At 32.2% G+C, this 18,315-nt stretch overlaps 1 protein-coding gene across 1 annotated transcript; it reads left to right on the plus strand.

Annotated features, from left to right (window-relative positions):
* The first annotated feature begins 241 nt into the window (after nt 1-241).
* On the plus strand, nt 242-17,918 carry LOC123920727 (potassium channel SKOR). The gene is made up of 13 exons (XM_045973032.1): nt 242-943; nt 11,071-11,295; nt 11,614-11,677; nt 12,220-12,559; nt 13,308-13,603; nt 13,980-14,060; nt 14,859-14,957; nt 15,301-15,522; nt 15,711-15,896; nt 16,019-16,094; nt 16,180-16,474; nt 17,126-17,244; nt 17,555-17,918. Exons 1-13 carry the CDS (start codon nt 675-677, stop codon nt 17,794-17,796), a joined length of 2,514 nt encoding a protein of 837 aa, XP_045828988.1. The 5' UTR covers nt 242-674; the 3' UTR covers nt 17,797-17,918.
* Nucleotides 17,919-18,315: the final 397 nt, after the last annotated feature.

An 18,315-nucleotide genomic window follows, 5' to 3' on the forward strand; every position in this document is an offset into this window, starting at 1 on the left:
GTGAACTTAACTTAGTTGGTAGTACGTTGCGTTGTATATGCAGGGGGCCGGGATTGGAACCCTGATCATCCAATTTACCCACTTTAAGGGTATGAAATTTCTAGCCATTAGGTTCAAATCCTATAAATACAATGAGATGTTCTATCAACTGAACTAAATAGACGAAAACATTTTTTATTATTATGCTGAAATGGGGCATTGTAGTAATTTTAATTCCCGGTTGGGTACCCACCCCTTGAATAGGTATAAAAAGATATCCTACCCTGGTATTTGCCAGCAGAGATCGAATTCCAACTGCAGTTCTGTTTCTTTTGTTTTCTCTCCCACAAAATCGCCATCTCTCTCGAACTGTTCCTTCTGTCATTTTCACAATCACATCATAAACCCATCAACACAATTTCCACACACATCAAGAACCCTACCTTCAAAATTTTCTCGTGATTCCTTTTCATTTCCACATCTTTCTCTTCAATCACATGCTCTTTTCATTTCCAATTCTCGTGGCTCTTATCTAATCGTCATTAATTCCTCTCAACGCTATAATAACCTCTTCATTAAACACATTATAATTTTAATTAATTGCTATCATAAACCGATCCAGATTTACAAATTCATCAGAAATCAAACTGATTAATTAACCATCTCTCTGATCAATTTTACTTCGGTTGAAATCAATGATCGGGAAGAAGGAGATGGAGGAAGAGGAAGAACAGAAAATCAGGAGTAATAGCAATCAAAGGACGCTTTCGAGGTCTTTATCTACAGCTTCATCTTCTGCAGATGAAAATGAGTACGAAGTTCAGGATCTTAAAGATCGATTGAAATCATCAAGAGGAAGCATGTTCAATTTGATAGAGACGGAGTTAGGGTTAAGGATCGGTTGGAGAAAGTTCAGTCGCGGAGCTCCTTTTCAAGAATCCGTTATCATTAATCCTGATAACAGGTTAGTTGTTGTTATTATTACTTTATTTAACTTCATCTCTCTGTTTTTTAATTTATTTTCCGTTTGGATTTTTTTGTTTACAATTTTCCATTTCCATTTGATTAATTAATTTGGAATTAACTAAAATTACTAGTAGTAACTACTGCTAATCATTGAGTGAGATAAAGTTGAAAATTGAAATAGTGTTAGTTAATTCTAGCTCGCATGGTTTGCAGCGACATTACACTATATATGTAGGAGTTGGATTCGAACTCGAAACACTCCCTTTGTTCATCTTTAAACCACCTTTATTAAGTCACTTGGCTATTTAACCAAATAAAAAAAAATAGTGTTAGTTAATTAGTTTAGTTACTCTCACAACCTAAGTTTTTCCTTGATTTCATTATATTCATCCTGTGACCGAAATGTGAATTATCGGTGTCCCTTATCCTAAGAATCATAGAGTTAATAAAAAAAACTAGTTCATAGTTACTATTAAATAATTTTGTAAAAAAAAAATAAATATCTATTGAATAATTAATTTATGTGGAGTATTATAGATCTGATATATATAGTTATTCAATTAATCTGTGATTTTTTTTTTAATAATTGAGAAGAGAGATTACATCTTAATTAGGCGAGATAATGGTGGGTCTGTTTCGATTGGGTATAGTTTTTTGTGGATGAAAATGGCGGCAAGTTTTTGAACGAATGAGTCACAAGTTGGATACGTGGCATATGCTTTAACTTGTCTGCGCAATTCATGTGATGTAGTCGCTTGTTTTGCGATGCGTTATACTCCATTCTCCATCGCTCCTATCCTACTCATCCACAATTATTCTTTTGTTCCGATGAATCCTAGTCATATGCGTATCTTCGTAACGATCTTATAATTTTTAATTATAAATTAATACTGTATTTATAATCACAGGTCAAAGTAATTAATTACGATCACATCATCACATGGCACAAAATATATTGGATTTAATTGATATGCACTGACGGTGTAAAATAATTTTACACTTTCACTCAATATCAACCCTGTTTTCCGCCACATCACCCCACTTCACCCCACTTTCTTGATATGACATGGCAAAACAATTGTTGTTTATTGGACGATTGTGTAAAACTATTTAACACCGTCGGTGCATATCAATTAAACTCAAATATATTTATCGAAAAGCTTAAAATATTCCTATTATTTTCGGTACGCGTGGATATGTATTGATACACGGTTTAGATAGATAATTTGTAATTGATCCATTAATAATTTTAGGCTTAATTAGTCTTTTGGTCCCTTAAAGATATTTTAGGTTTTGCAATGGTCCCTTAAAGAAAAAAAGGTCTAGATTGGTCCCTTAAAGACACATATGTTTCTCAATTGATCCTTTCCATCAATTTTTTTATAAAAAAACGTTAGTTTTAGTTGACTGAATTGTGGATGTCATTAAGTGTAAGTGGTCCACCAAAAACCTTATTAATTTTTAAAATTTTAACCGGTAGAATTTTTTGTTATATTTGAAGTTAAAATTTAACAAAAATGATCAATATGGCAAACATATATGTCTTTAAGGGACCAATCCGGACCTTTTTTTCTTTAAGGGATCAATCCGAACCTTTTTTTCTTTAAGGGACCATTGTAAAACCTAAATTGTCTTTAAGGGACCAATAGACTAATTAAGCCTAAGCCATAATTTTAATATAAAAAATCAATAAATAGTTGTAAATCAATGAGAATCATCTAACTCAACAAATGTACTGATACATATCCACATAATATGTATAACAAAGAATTCACCTTAAAAATAAATAAATAAAGAATTTTTAATTTAGATATATAATACCGATATATATTTTAAATTTTATTGATAATATATGTTGTTTGAAAGTATAATTTAATGGTTATTTTCATTTTCATGATTGAAACAATAACTTAATTGACACCGATTTGATTGAAACTACATAAAATAAAGATGTAACTCGTACTAGATTGATGTTAATAATTTCATTTTTTTAGCTCTAAAAATTAGAAGAGTAGTGATTTTTTCAAAAGTATTATCGACAGTCGTTAGGATTTCTAATAATTTTAAACATTGGTCCATGGTGGATCACTTGTGAAACTGGTCCAGTGTAACATTAACCATATCATACAATGTCGATACAAACTAAATTATGAAATATTCATACTATTATAAAAAATAATTACTATTCATACAATTTATATATTTTCGCACACAATTTCACATTACATATCTCAATATTGTAATACTACGTTTTTTTATAAGAATATTGTATACTATTGAGTGTATGAATATATATTTTAAAATATTTTTTTTTAAGTAGTTTAGTGGTTAGAAATTTAACTGTTAGGTTAGTGGAATATTCAATTTCAAAAAAAAAAAAAAAGGTTAGTGAAATATTCGGGGTTCAAACTCATACTTTTGTATTGCATCGATGTATTCTTATCAATTTGAATGAATGAATACCTTTTATTTAGTAAAAAAAAAAAGCTCCCAAAAACAATTTAAAGTGTATTTAATTTGTTAAAAGAACAAAAAAAAAATTTAGCGAATAATTTTAATTGTATACTAATTTTAAGATTATTCTTGAGATCGGATATATTGGGGTGGGGGTGGGGTAAAAGAATGTAAAACTTGATTATTTTATTTTTTTTATCCTAATACAAGTTATCTAAAATTAGGCCGTTCCACAAAACTTAATTCTTCTAATTTGGACCCGTCAAGTTAAAAAAATTGACTGAATAATTTTAATTGTACTGAAATTTTAAGATTATTCATGAGATCGGATATGTTGGCGGGTGTGAGGGTGATGTCTTAAAATCTTTTTCTCACTAAAACATATTGACATTTTTTTAATGTCAATACAAGTTATCTAAAATTAGGTCATTCCACCAAATATGAATTCTTCTAATTTGGACTCGTCAAGGTATTGGGAGCATGTTGTCTCCGGTGGGATTTTCACTAGATTTCCTGCGGTGACCATATCACCCTTTAAAATTCATTTTTGATATAATTATCATCAAACAAAGAAAAAAATGAGTGGTCAGGATTGCACTAGATAAAAACTTTACGGGAGATCCTTTTCCTCAAGGTATTGTCCATTATGGACCTCCTTTTTTACCATTACATTAGGTCATTCCACCAAACTTTATCATACTCCATCAACACCAAATAAAATCCATCAACACTCTCTTTTAATTTGTCTTCTTTCTTTCCCAACCATTCTCTTACATTCACCGCTTCTCTCTTCGAAAGTTTCTTTTTGGCGTCTATGAATTTCTCGTGCGTCCTTCTTTACTCATTGGCTACTTAAGTAGGGAATTTTTATTTGGTGTTGGCTGACCATGATAAGTTTTGTTAGATGGTTCAATCTACCGGTAAAAAAAAATTGGTCTTAAATAAACGAATACATGAATTGGTCCATACTAAAGAAATTAAAAAGTGACAAAAAATGCAGCTTCTACCCAACCCAAATCCCCAATGGGTAATTTGACATTTAGAACAGTATCCCAAATTCTCCTTTTCACTTGTTTTTATCCTTTTCCCATATTTGTGTTTCAGTTTCGAATAGCACGGTTGCCGTAACACTGCAACACGACATTGTTTCATCTGCAGCAATTTTAGAGCATCTCTACGCCTGATTTTTTGAGTGTGTCCGCTAGCTTGGAGTCATGATGCAATATGGGTTATTTTGAGAATATGACTAGTGTAGCATGCCACTTGGCGATGCCGTAAACATTGCATTCATTAACAAATAAAATAAAGTTTTTGTTATGCAATATTGGAGTCATGCAAGTATTTGTTATCCAATAAAGTTAAATATAAATAAAATATTAATACGTAGGTAAAGTTTTTGATCAAATACGTAGGTAAAGTTGTGGACCAAATATCCCGTGAGCTTAGCTCAATTGGTAGGGACATCGTATTTTATATGTAGGTGCCGAGGTTCGAATTCCAAACACCTTAGCTACCTTATAAGTGAAATTTCTATCAATTAGACTACCCGACGAAATAATAAAATAACTAATTAGTATCCACAAAATACCTTTGTTTAGAAATCAATATCGGAAGTGCTCTCCTCTGGAATGTACATCAGCAATTTTGCTTTCTTCCTCCTCTTACAAAGACTTTAACCTAATCTGTGAGTATAAAATAGGAGTAACTTATGCAAAAAAATATGAGTAACAAATAGGCTTAAAAGGGAGAACCGTAAAACAGAGAGGATACAAAAAGAAGAGAAAATGCAGAGAGTCAGCAACCAACAACAGTCCCAAATCTTCACAACCCTTCCCACAATACATTCATCTTCCTCATTACCTACCTCTTTTTTCCTTTTCAAATTAATTTCCATAACAAGACTATCTTAATTTATCAAACAAAAACCATAAAACCATCCAACTCATAACAAAAAAAAATTAAAAGAAGACAATGGTATAATTAGAGAGAAGAAGATTTCTCCACTAACTAAACCACTGCGCCAGAGCTCTTCCTCACACGGCCTTCACTTCCAGCGACCAACCACCGCAATGCTCCAATCCAAGAAGATGCTTTTCACCTTCCATTCCATTATTATGCCACTGTAATGTACCTGTCTTCTGTTCTTCTTCTTCTTTGCATTTTTTTTTTTTTTTTTTTCAGTGATGCTGGATTGTTAGAGATTTTAAGCATGGAAAAATTCTCTCCCCCTATGACTCTCTTTCCCCCTAAGTTTCTATTTTTGCCCTTGAATAAAAATTTCGGAACACGTTTTCCGAACTTTTCCTAATTCAAATTCGGAAAAATTCGAAAAACACACTCCGAAGTATTTATTTAAGGGAAAAAAATTCGGGAAACACGTTTCGAAATTTTTATTTAAGATAAAAATGGAAATTCGAAGAGGGGTGGGGGAAGAGAATCATGAAAAAAAGAGTTCGCTTTCTAAATAGCAAATTGCAAACCGAGTTCGTTTTATGATAGCAAACTACAAACTTAGTTCGCTTTCTAGCATGCAAACTCTTTTTTCTTGTTTTTTTTTTTTTAATGTTTTCTCTATTTGCATAAACGTTAGTGGTAACTTTATTGTTTTGGAGCAACGATCGAAATTTAGGCCGTTACCGATTGAAACTAAGAATTTATAGGTAAATTTTTTCCATCCCTCCAACTTAGACCAGAGTTGTGTGTAGTCACAACCATCTAATCGAGAGGGTCCAAGTGAACTATTTACAAGCTGAATCTAATTCCCTCCGATTTCAATAGAAAAATATTCTATTAATTCAGTGGGATTTAAAGGCAAGTAAAGTTTCAAGTTTTATCTGAACATATAAAATATTCTTATAATTATTGCAATAGGATAGAATCTGGACTCATTAAATTAAACTCATAGTTAATAATCCATATTTATGATATTTTATAAGTGTGATTTATGAGAAAAATAAAATTAATTTTTAATCAAATTTTATTTATTTTATAATAAAATTTTAGATTATTTGGACTCCCTTCTCTATAAAAATCGGAGTGAAAAAAAGTTGTCCCTAATTATAGTCAGACATGTCATCTCCAAACATGATTTGACACTTACAAATTTTTAATTTTTTTTTTTGAAACAATACAAATTTTTAATTAATTATGCACATAAGAAGATCTCTCAGTTTTGTCCTAATCAACATTTTTTACTATGCCGCATAAAATATGATCTCTCAGTTTTGTTCCGATCAACATGATTATTTGTCAAAAAGAAAGGATAACTTTTATGTGGTCACCACTCACCACGAATCTAAATTATTGAGACACAAAATTAAAGTACTTAATTCGTTTTTTCCAATTATGTGTGTCTAAATAATTTAGAACTTTGTTATAGAAACACTGTTGAAAATGAAATGTTTCCTACTCAATTTTATTTATTTTTACAGGAATTACATACTCATCTTTAAATATGTGTTCATAGATTCATATCTAGTCGGGGCACATAAAATATGTTAATAAAGTTTAACCTCTTAAATAAATCTCTCAATTTCAAGATATTAGTTTTACTTTGCAAAAGCTATCATCCGGTGGTAAAAAAAAATAAGTCTTGAATTTAAGAGATTGTTTAGTTCTGCTAATATCTTTGAAAAGAATTTCTTACCTTGAATTACCATCTCTTAACTTTAAATTTTTCTCATAAGAAAAAGTTATCACAACAGGTCATTTCATACAAATTAAATAGAAATTATAAATGAATATTTTTTTTACATCAAATTATAATCATTGGTTGATTCTCATTGTAATAAGGATATATGATTAAAAAATAATTAATATAAATGTTATGGGTTTTCTCAATTTTCAATTATTTTCATTTCTTCCATTACCATGAGTGCATAAAAGTAATTTCACCGTATTTAATGTCATACTTGCATTTATAGTAATGGAAGAAATTGAAATAATTGGAAATGGAGAGGATCCCAACTCGTTATCCACATATTATCAGCATAAAATAAGTGAATATTTTCGACTTGGATCCTCTGCTGTGGGACTGCCTGCTGCAGTTCCTGCTGCGACATCCTGGCCATTGATTTAATATATCATGCATATAGAAAACGTCTGCCGCATGTAATAATTGTTATGCTGACGAACCATGTAATAATAAGAGAATTTACGCCTATTATTATGCAGGTTTTCATTATACATTTAAACCCACTTTATTATTATGATTATGATATACATTCGTGCGCCACTTTCTTTGTTTTATGTGTTCCTGCAAAGCCTTCCCTACAATAATAAAGCTTTTGTGTCTCAAATACCAATGTCTCTAGACTCAGTGGCGGCTTGCACACATGTGCAAGGTGTGCGATGGCATCGGGCCTCAAAATTTTGAGGGTCTCAGCTCAAAATTTTGAGGTCCTATAATATTACTTATATATTATTTATACCTATAAAATATCAGATGTATATTAATAGATTAATTTTTAGGCCCTAAACTAATAGTTATATATTGTTAACTAGAACTTTGCCCCATGCGGTACATGGGTCTAATTAGGTGTAATATGTAACAATAAAAAATAAAATATAAAAATTTTAAGAGCGTTTTCAATAAGAGTAGTATAGGGAATTTCATGGACTAATTATTCTATATTTGTTTATGTGCTTATTTTATATTTTATATATTTTTTAAATAATTCTGGAACCCCATCGTTTTGTTTACTTATTAAAAAAAATTGCTGATAACTAAAGGTTAAAAAATTGATGATAATTAAAGGTTAAAAAAAAATTAAAGACATAATCAAGAACATAAACTTAAGTAGACATTCATAAATAAATAAAAATTGTGATTAATTCCGCCGTTCAAATTTATTGAAAATAGGGTTAACATATTTGGATTCCTAAATTCTTTCATAATTGAAGCACATGTTTTAGCGGTTGAAAGGTTTTATTGTAAGTAAGGGATGCAGATTCGATGACAAATCTGTATTTTTTTTAATATAAAGCTGCAATAAAAAGAAAGAGAAAATGAGAGAGCGAAAATTTGGTTTAGGGTTAGCTTATGTTAGCAAGCTTATAATATACTCCCTCCGTCCCAAATTATAAGGGAAAAAAGCCCATTTTTTTTGTCCCAAATTATAAGGGAAAAAATTATTTTCAAGAATGTTTTTCCCTTATTCTCATAAAATTAAATGCAAATTGCATTTAATTTTCTCTCTCTCCCCTTTTCTCAATAAACAACAACCAATAAAAATTGGTTTTACATATTCATATGCAACTTATTCCAAGAAAAACCCACAAAAACATATTTCAAATTATCATGTTTTACTTTTTCTTAATAAGTGTGATTTTTTTATTTTCCCTTATAATTTGGGACGGAGGGAGTAAGAGATTATTTGTTTTTAATTGTTTAAATTGTGCAATGAAAATTGATGGTGCTTAATTGTCGTATGAAATCTTTCCTATGAAATTTGATGGAGCTTAACACTTTGTGGACATAATTTAAATCACAATTGGTCTGCTAGTGCATATTGTATCAATTGATCATCTGTTAATATTAAATCTGCAATGTTAAAATCAAAATAATGAATGTGATTAGTGACATGACTATGGTTGTGTTTGGTTGTATTGCAAAAAAAAAAATTGATTTAGCAGAATTGAGTTTGATAATAAATTTCCAAATTACACGTGATAATAACTTTCCAAATCTCACATGATAATTATTCTCTAAATTTATGATCCGGTAGAAAAAAAATATTGATCAGGAAAGACATAAAAATATTTCGTGATGAATAATATAGTCAACAATAATTTTGATATGATATACTTTTAAAATTGATGGTGCTTATCAATTATTGCACATAATTTTAATCACGATTGGTATACATGTCATATTGGTTGGAAATATTGCCTTGCACTGAAGGGTTGCGGGTTCGAATCCTAGTCAAGACAAAATTGTATTATTTTTTAGTAAAAATTGCAAGATAAAATGGAGGGAAAACAGGGAAAACAAATTAGGGTTTAGAGTTTGCTTGTGTATACAAGCTTATAATATAAAAGATGTTCATATAATATCATATGAGTATCAATAGATTAGTTATCTATACTCGTAAATATACTTTTAGTCCATTTTAATCTTTGCATAAAATTTAAACTTAGATTAGGAGGTTTCGTTTTTATGTTACATACAAAGATAATTATTTTGTATTTCTTATCCCAATTTGATTTAATGCAATTGGTTTAATATCGATAATCTATATGTTTACAAGAATCTATATGAGGCACAAAAGCTTTATTATTGTAGGGAAGACTTTGCAGGAACACATAAAATAAAGAAAGCCGCACATGAATGTATATCATAAACATAATAATAAAGTGGGTATAAATGTATAATGGAAACCTGCATAATAATAGGCGTAAATTCTCTTATTATTACATGGTTCGTCAACGTAACAGTTATTACATGCGGCAGACGTTTTCTATATGCATATGATAGATTAAATCAATGGCCAGAATGCCGCAGCAGGAACTGCAGTGCAGTCCTGCAGCAGAACATCCAGGTCGGAATATTTTTGCTTTCTCCATTTTTTTCATTATTAAAGTTTTGGAAATATAAATGCAATGATGTGACATTTGATGGGTCTAATTATTCCCTCCGTCCCAAAATATAAGAGCTAGTTTGACTAATGCAGATATGCCAACACACAATTTTGATCACTAATATCTTTAATTATCTATTAGTAAAAATTATAAAAACTTGATATTATGAAAATACTCATCAAAACAAATCAAACAAGATCTTATATGCTAATATTTATATTTACATATTATTAAAAAAATATGGTCAAAGTAAGATAAATAAATGGTAATGGAGAGTAGCTCTTATATTTTGGGACGGACGGAGTATTTAATATATATATTAAAACTCTTCCACACAATAGTAATGGAGAAAACAAACAGAGAAGATCCTAAGTCGAACAACATAGCTTACTAGTTCCGTTGATTAAGTACCACCGATCGGGAAAACAAATGGACAGATTGCAAGAGTAGTGTTGAACATGGGTAATGGGTCAATCCTACGCTACCGTGAGTAAATAAAGATTAACGTTCATTACCTAAGAATGCTTAGATGAGATGATGCGTGTCTCTTTTAACTTAACTAAGGTTATGAGTTCGATCTAAAATTCTTAGGGAGAGTTTGCCGTCCATTTAGGTTTCCAAGGCTCGAGTAATTAGTTTTTGCAGTTGTGCGCAGTTGCGTGCGGAGGATATATGGTTTAAAGAAAAAAATGTTCAATTTCTAGACCTTGTTTGCTTTGCTAAAGAAAATAGAAATGTATCTATAGAACAAATAGCTTACTAGTTAGTTCTGCTTCAGCCCATATGGTAATCTGAAATTGCGCAGCATTGCTTTAAATTGCAATTATTGCGGCCACGGTTGTGAAGATATCTAAAACCTTTATTATATTATGATAACATAATTGCGATTGCAGACATCAATTTAGAACTATGATGTTGAGGGAATGAGGGCCTTGCTTCATATACTTTCAAACAACACTCTCAAATTCATGTTGATATTACTGTTTACTACTCTCTCGCTTAAGCTTAATTTAGCGTCAAGTATCAATAAATGCTTTGCCTCAAATAATGGAATACTAAATTGTTTGATGCTGATATTAATGAGCATTGCAGGTGGTATCGAGCATGGATCAAATTCATATTATTATGGGCAGTATATTCATCTTTCTTCACCCCAATGGAGTTTGGATTTTTTCGTGGTCTGCCCGAGAATCTATTTATACTGGACATCATAGGACAGATAGCTTTTCTTGTGGACATTGTTTTGCAGTTCTTTGTTGCTTATAGAGACAGTCAGACCTATCGCATGGTCTACAAGCGTACTCCTATTGCTTTGCGGTAAATTTCAAACCTCATATTGTTCTTCTTATTTCCATATGATCTTAATGATTATTATTGTATAATTGTGTTAGTAGTCTTACATTGGATGAGATATAGTCTGAAATAGTGTTTATAAGTGGGAGATATCTCTCAACTTACAAGATGATATGTAGGGTTGAATTAGGCCCAACTTTAAATTCTCAAGTAGTATTACAGATTGTTAATGCAACCCCTGGCATTTCGTTGTCATGATATTGAAATGGGACAGTGGTCACACTGGTCAGCATATTGGATTATTTTTAATTAATTTATGGCTTCCTTGTTTATTTTCTGCAGGTATCTAAAATCAAACTTTGTGGTTGATCTTCTTGGATGTATGCCCTGGGACCTCATCTACAAGGTCATGCCTCTTGCGGTTAAACCTAAATTTCATGAGTAATTACTTTGTTTACCTGATGAATTGTTTTGGCCTCTATAATTTATTATGATTCTAAAACGAAGTTTTATACAATGCTTGTTCACGTTTCATAGTGGTCGAGGAGTTTAGCATATTTTTCAGTTTGCAATAAAATTTTAACTGATAGTACTAGACGAATCTTTAACCTCATTTCAATTTTTCTTTAACCTTCAATGGAGTCATGGAGGTTTTATTGGGATTTGGTTTGATTGAATCATTTTAATATTTGTACTGCACAAACTTAAAAGACAGAATTTATACTCGTGACTTTTCTATGCAACTTATTTAGCTAAACACAAGTTAAGATTAATGGTGGCAATGGTTTTGAGACATGGCCTGTGCAGACGAAAAATGTCACTTGTTATACTAACATGTTAATGGCTTTTCTTATTTATGACTTCTGGTTTTGTAGCAAGTTCTTTATTATTGAATTTTTTCAGTTCAAGGATCTTGCTCTAACCATTAAGATAACCTTTTACGAACAGGCTTGTGGACGGAGAGAGGAAGTGAGGTTTCTATTGTGGATCAGATTATATAGGGCGCAGAGAGTCGTACAATTTTTCAGAAATTTGGAGAAAGACATACGTGTCAATTACATTATTGCTCGGATTGTGAAACTTTTAGTTGTTGAACTCTACTGCACCCACACAGCAGCCTGCATTTTCTACTATTTGGCTACTACACTTCCGGAATCTCAAGAGGGTTACACATGGATAGGAAGTTTGAAACTGGGTGACTATAGTTATTCAAGCTTCAGAGAAATTGATCTTTGGAAGCGCTACACAACGTCAATGTATTTTGCTATTGTTACAATGGCTACTGTTGGTAGGTTTCTTTAAAATTTAATTCACAACGCATAATGATTTTCATTTTGTCTGCTTTCACTATTTGAATAGCCGGTCGTGAGCCTAGATAAAAGCGGAGAGATGTGTTAGTAATTGGTAGCCAGCTGTAGAACTAAGACATATCTTTAAGTTCTGGAGCAACAATTCTTGCTTTACTCTTTTTGATTGGACAAAGATGAAAGAAATTCCAAATAAAGGATGAGAGTTAGTCTCAAGAAAATTGTAGGAGAACCCATTTAAAAACATTTTAATCTAAATTACATGGATTTAGTGAACATATGATTGTTAGACTCTAGGCCAAGTTGGATGATTTAATCCCTGTAACCAACTCCACTTGGTAGAATAAGTTTTGATTGTTGTTGTTGGTCATTAGTCTCTCAGGTTTCAGTACTTTAAAAACTAAAGCAGCAGCAGAAACTCAGCCACTGTTATGTCACAGACCAAACCTCAAAAGCAGCGGTTGTTACGAAATTACTGGCCTGGTGAGCCATATCAACACAAATTGAAATGTGAACCTTAGTTCATATCTGACACAGCTGTTACCTTGTTTGCATCTGCTGAAGTTTTTTTACGTTCAATAAATGAACTGACGGTTATCAGAGATTTGGAACCTTTTCTACGGGTTTCTGTTTCTGGCTATTCATCAATCATATTTCATTGTTTCCGGTTTCTGTTTTTGGAAAGTTATTCTGAATGAATAATGTTTGCAACTTTCTTTTCTTTCACAGGCTATGGAGATATACATGCAGTAAATTTGAGGGAGATGATATTCATAATGATTTATGTTTCATTTGATATGGTTCTTGGTGCTTACTTGATCGGTAACATGACAGCCTTGATAGTCAAGGGATCAAAGACTGAAAAGTTTAGGGACAGGATGACAGATCTGATGAAATATATGAATAGAAATAAACTTGGTAGGGATATCCGTGAACAAATAAAGGGCCATGTGCGCCTGCAATTTGAGAGCAGCTACACTGATGCTTCCGTCCTTAAGGACATTCCCATTTCTATTCGATCTCAGGTAATAAGAGAAATAACGGGGATTTTGAACATCTTTTATGGTTAGTTACGGAAATCATCGTTGTCATTGTTCCTATTTGTTTCATTTTCTACAATATCTTGTTTTGCCACCTGCTTCCAATGCTTGTTGATATTTGTTCTCAATTGTTTACTGGAATCAAGTTTTGTTGGTTTTACTCGTGGAATTTTCCTACATTTTATCTCTATAGATTATGGCTGTGAAATTTGTGACGAGTTCATTTTCTGTTTATTTCCTTTGACTTCACCCTTTTCCGAAAATTTTAATACCGGAGTTGTAGGCCATCTTCTATTTGACACTTTCCATAAAAGCATCTGGTTTGTAGGTTTTTCTGTAACAGACTAATAACCTTTTGCAGATATCTCAATCGTTGTATTTGCCATACATTGAGAAAGTTTCTCTTTTTAGAGGATGCTCTTCAGAATTTATCAATCAGATTGTAAGTAATATTTTCCCCATTGCCTAGCACATATCAATATGAAATTACATTAGTATTATCTGTATATTTGGTGAATAAATCTGAAAGTTCTCTTTTGCTTTCTGGTTTTGATCTACAATTTACAAGTTACAACTAAAACTGAGGGGGATACCACTTTCTAGTTCTTTTTTACAATATATTTTTTGTTATTAAGGCTTTAACAAGGGAACAAGTATATTTTCATGCCCCTGATCTTTTGGTAAACCGGAAATGGCTATCAGTGTTTTATGTGCTCTTGTCCATTGCATTTATTGTCTTCTACGCAACTTACATGTTCGACACTACTTTTATCCTTGAAGGACTTGAAAATGGTTATTTATAGGAATAGGGCAGACTTTTGTCCAAAGACAAACTATCTAAATAACACTCCTTTTCACCCTCCTTTCACAAAAACTAACTAGGTTTTCACTCATCTTTCTCCTCTCCCCCCCACCTTCTCAATATAATTATGCATGAGCGCATGCATCCATATATGATATATAAATTTTATTTTTTTTACACTTTGATTATAAAATATATGTGTGTATATACATATATAATATTTTATATATATGTAGAAACTTTGTATTGATATTGCCTCTTTTACTTTCATGGTTGAATTTTGTACTGATAAAAAAAATGCTAGTACGGGCTTCTTCTGCAGATTGAATAAGATTAGAGCTAAATTTGTTTAATAAGAGTTTCTAAACTTACAGTTATCATTTCCTGCATGTGTAATGCCATTGTGAAGTGATAATAATTTATGTTCCTTTATTTCAGGTTAATAGGCTCCATGAGGAGTTTTTTCTTCCAGGGGAAGTTATAATGCAACAAGGATACGCTGTAGATCAACTATATTTTGTCTGTGATGGTATGCTGGTAAGATTTTATATTTCAAGTTCCACAACCACTTCTCCAATTTCTCAATTTCTCTTTTCTCATCTTCCAGGTTTCAGATATTTTTAGTCACAGCTTCTAAGTAATGCTGAGACATGCTGCGTAATGCTGAAGTTTCTTACTTTATACTGTATTACCTTATAAGAGTATTTATGAGAATAAAGGATCTGAGAATCTTATGAGTGTCCTTCATAATATCTTCAGATGGTCATCAAAGAGGAAACAAATTTATTATGAATTTTAGGATTAATTCATTGAAAACTTTCGACAGAAGACGGATTTCAATTTATGTTTTTATTGAATGCCCAAAACTGTTTCAATGCAGGAGGAAGTAGGCATAGCTGAAGATGGGTCCGAAGAAACTGTTTCACTTTTAGAGAAACACAGTTCATTTGGAGAAATATCTATTCTTTGCAACATTCCGCAGCCATATACTGTCCGCGTTTGTGAACTGTGTAGGGTCCTGCGGCTCGATAAACAATCATTTTCAAATATCCTTGAAATATACTTTTATGATGGGAAGAAAGTATTAGACAACCTTATAGAGGTAATCATGTCATATAGTATTAGTTTTGACATCATCTTCCTTTAATAGAGTATCTGGCATGAGTTAAAAATGCATTATGCTACTCTCGAGTTGAACATGGCATGGATGTACCAAGTTACTCATTTTATGATTATACAATTTTATTATTTTCTGATCATGAGAAAGCTAAATATCTCATATTTTTATAGGGAAAAGAGTCTATTAAAGGTAAGCAATTGGAGTCAGACATCACATTTCATATTGGAAAGCTAGAATCTGAACTTGCTTTGAAGGTCAACAGAACAGCTTTTGATGGTGATATGTATCAGCTAAAAAGTTTGATTCGAGCTGGAGCTGATCCCAAGAAGACAGATTATGATGGGAGATCACCTTTGGTACGGAACTCGAAACTTCTTACTATGATGTCTTGTTATCAATCAATTTATTCATTTTCATCTATGATAAAAATGCTGTTATAAAAATGCTTGCCTGATAACCTTTTTAACTTTTCTAATAGCATCTGGCGGCATGCAGAGGATACGAAGATATCACGCTTTTCCTTATTCAAGAAGGTGTAGACATCAACATCAAAGGTAATTGAGTAACTTATAGCTATTCCTCGAGGATCAAACTTAGAATTTAGGTAATGTAAACATCACTAATGTGGTAATTTCACAGATAACTTTGGGAACACACCGCTACTTGAAGCAGTTAAGAGTGGACACGATCGGATTGCTGCTTTACTTGTTGAAGAAGGCGCCTCTTTGAAGATAGATGATGGTGGTAGTTTTTTATGCACATCAGTTGCAAGAGGAGATTCGGATTATCTTAAAAGGCTTTTATCTAATGGCATGGATCCTAACTTGAAAGATTATGACTATCGAACCCCTCTACATGTTGCTGCATCTGAAGGTTTAATCTTCATGGCAAAGTTGTTATTAGAAGCCGGAGCTAGTGTTTTTACCAAAGACAGGTACCGTTCATTGATTCTTATTTTACATGTTCAGACTAACATGACTAGTATTTCAAGTAGGGAACCTTTTCATACTTGTTTTCCCTTGAAAAATAAAAAAGAGATGTGCTTATTTAAGGCTGGACTAGTTCAGTAGAGTGTAGGCTATTTAATTTGATGATGGCACTGACCACAACTACATGTACACATTTGTGTGCACGTGTGTCTACTGGAACCAGAGCCGGAACTAGGGATGGCCCAGGTGGGCCACGGAACCAGTCTGGAACAACTATAATCCTGACGACCAATGCTGCTGCTGTTTTCTAGAATTCATGCCCATAAACCATAATATTGTAGTTTGCAAAATTTGCATTACTATCATATTCTGGACATGCAATTCCATTACAGAACTTCAACATGTTATTAGCAATACCGTGTTGTGAGTTCTATGTTCGCTTATAGACATTACTAGTGCTCCCCCTAAAATAGTCAACTATCAGCCAAATATGAATGCTTCTCTTTCCCTTCTCCATATTTCCCCTAATTTCAAAACACTTGGTTGACCTATTTACTTAGAATATACTATAGGCTAAGGGTTGTTATTTCATTCCTTTTCATTGTTACTTACACCAAGTACTAAAACTTGTTCTTTTTCATTTCACTACAAAACAGATGGGGAAATACACCGCTTGATGAAGCTCGGATGAGTGGAAATAAGAATCTGATAAAGCTGCTGGAAGATGCAAAATCTGCTCAATTGACAGAATTTCCTTTCCCCCAAGAAATTACAGGTATTGATACATTGTGTTGCTCTTCTTTTATTCTAAGTGGTAGTAGGAAAGAAGTGAAGTAGAATGTGCTATTTAACAATTTAGAGAGATTGATTATTTTATTTTTTTTGTCAAGTAGTCTAGTGGCTAGAAATTTCACCCTTAAGGTGGATAATAAGTGGGATGACCGGGGTTCGAACCCCGCCCCCCTGCATATATAATGCAATGTCCCTGCCAACTGAGCTAAACTCACGGGATTAAGAGATTAATTAATTCCTTCATCCTCAAGCAAAAACTCAAATATCATTAAATTCAGCTACCATTTTTTCAGATAAAGTACATCCAAAGAAGTGCACAGTGTTCCCCTTCCACCCATGGGATCCGAAAGAACAAAGAAGAAATGGAATAGTATTATGGGTTCCACACACCATTGAAGAACTAATCAAAACAGCTGCAGAACAGACAGGAATTTCTAACGACTCTTGTATTATATCAGAAGATGCTGGTAAAATTATTTATGTCGACATGATTAAGGATGATCAGAAGCTGTATTTAGTCGATGAAACGCATTAAGTAATCATATTATGGCTCTTTTACAGCCATGTAATAAAGTGCCTTGCATTGTGCTGTAATCTAGAAATAAGCGCAATGTTTATCTTATTAATGTTATGGTAAATGTCCTATGCAGTTAAAAATCCATCTTAATAATTACGATGAAATAATTTTTACGATTATGACACGCTTTCATGGAAGCATATACGTATATAATTGTCGATGCTAATAGAGCATTCTCCCTAAAAGAATAATAAAATTGGTTTAATTTACATTATGAGCTGTTAGAGTGCTAAGTTTTCAATTCATTAGAATTAAGAATAAAAATAGTAAAGACTCATCTTCTGTATTCTATACTCATCACTCATGCACTTATTAAACACAACAAAGTTTTGTTACATTCCATTACTTCCATAACTCCATTCTCACACACATGACTCTGAACTTCAGCACAAGTTAGTACTGAATTTTCTGATATACACGCCAAAATTCGACATATTTAATATATTTCAAGAACTACAGACCAATATTGACAATTGA

This window comes from Trifolium pratense, linkage group LG4 (assembly GCF_020283565.1).
Source record: "Trifolium pratense cultivar HEN17-A07 linkage group LG4, ARS_RC_1.1, whole genome shotgun sequence".
Lineage (NCBI taxonomy): Eukaryota > Viridiplantae > Streptophyta > Magnoliopsida > Fabales > Fabaceae > Trifolium > Trifolium pratense.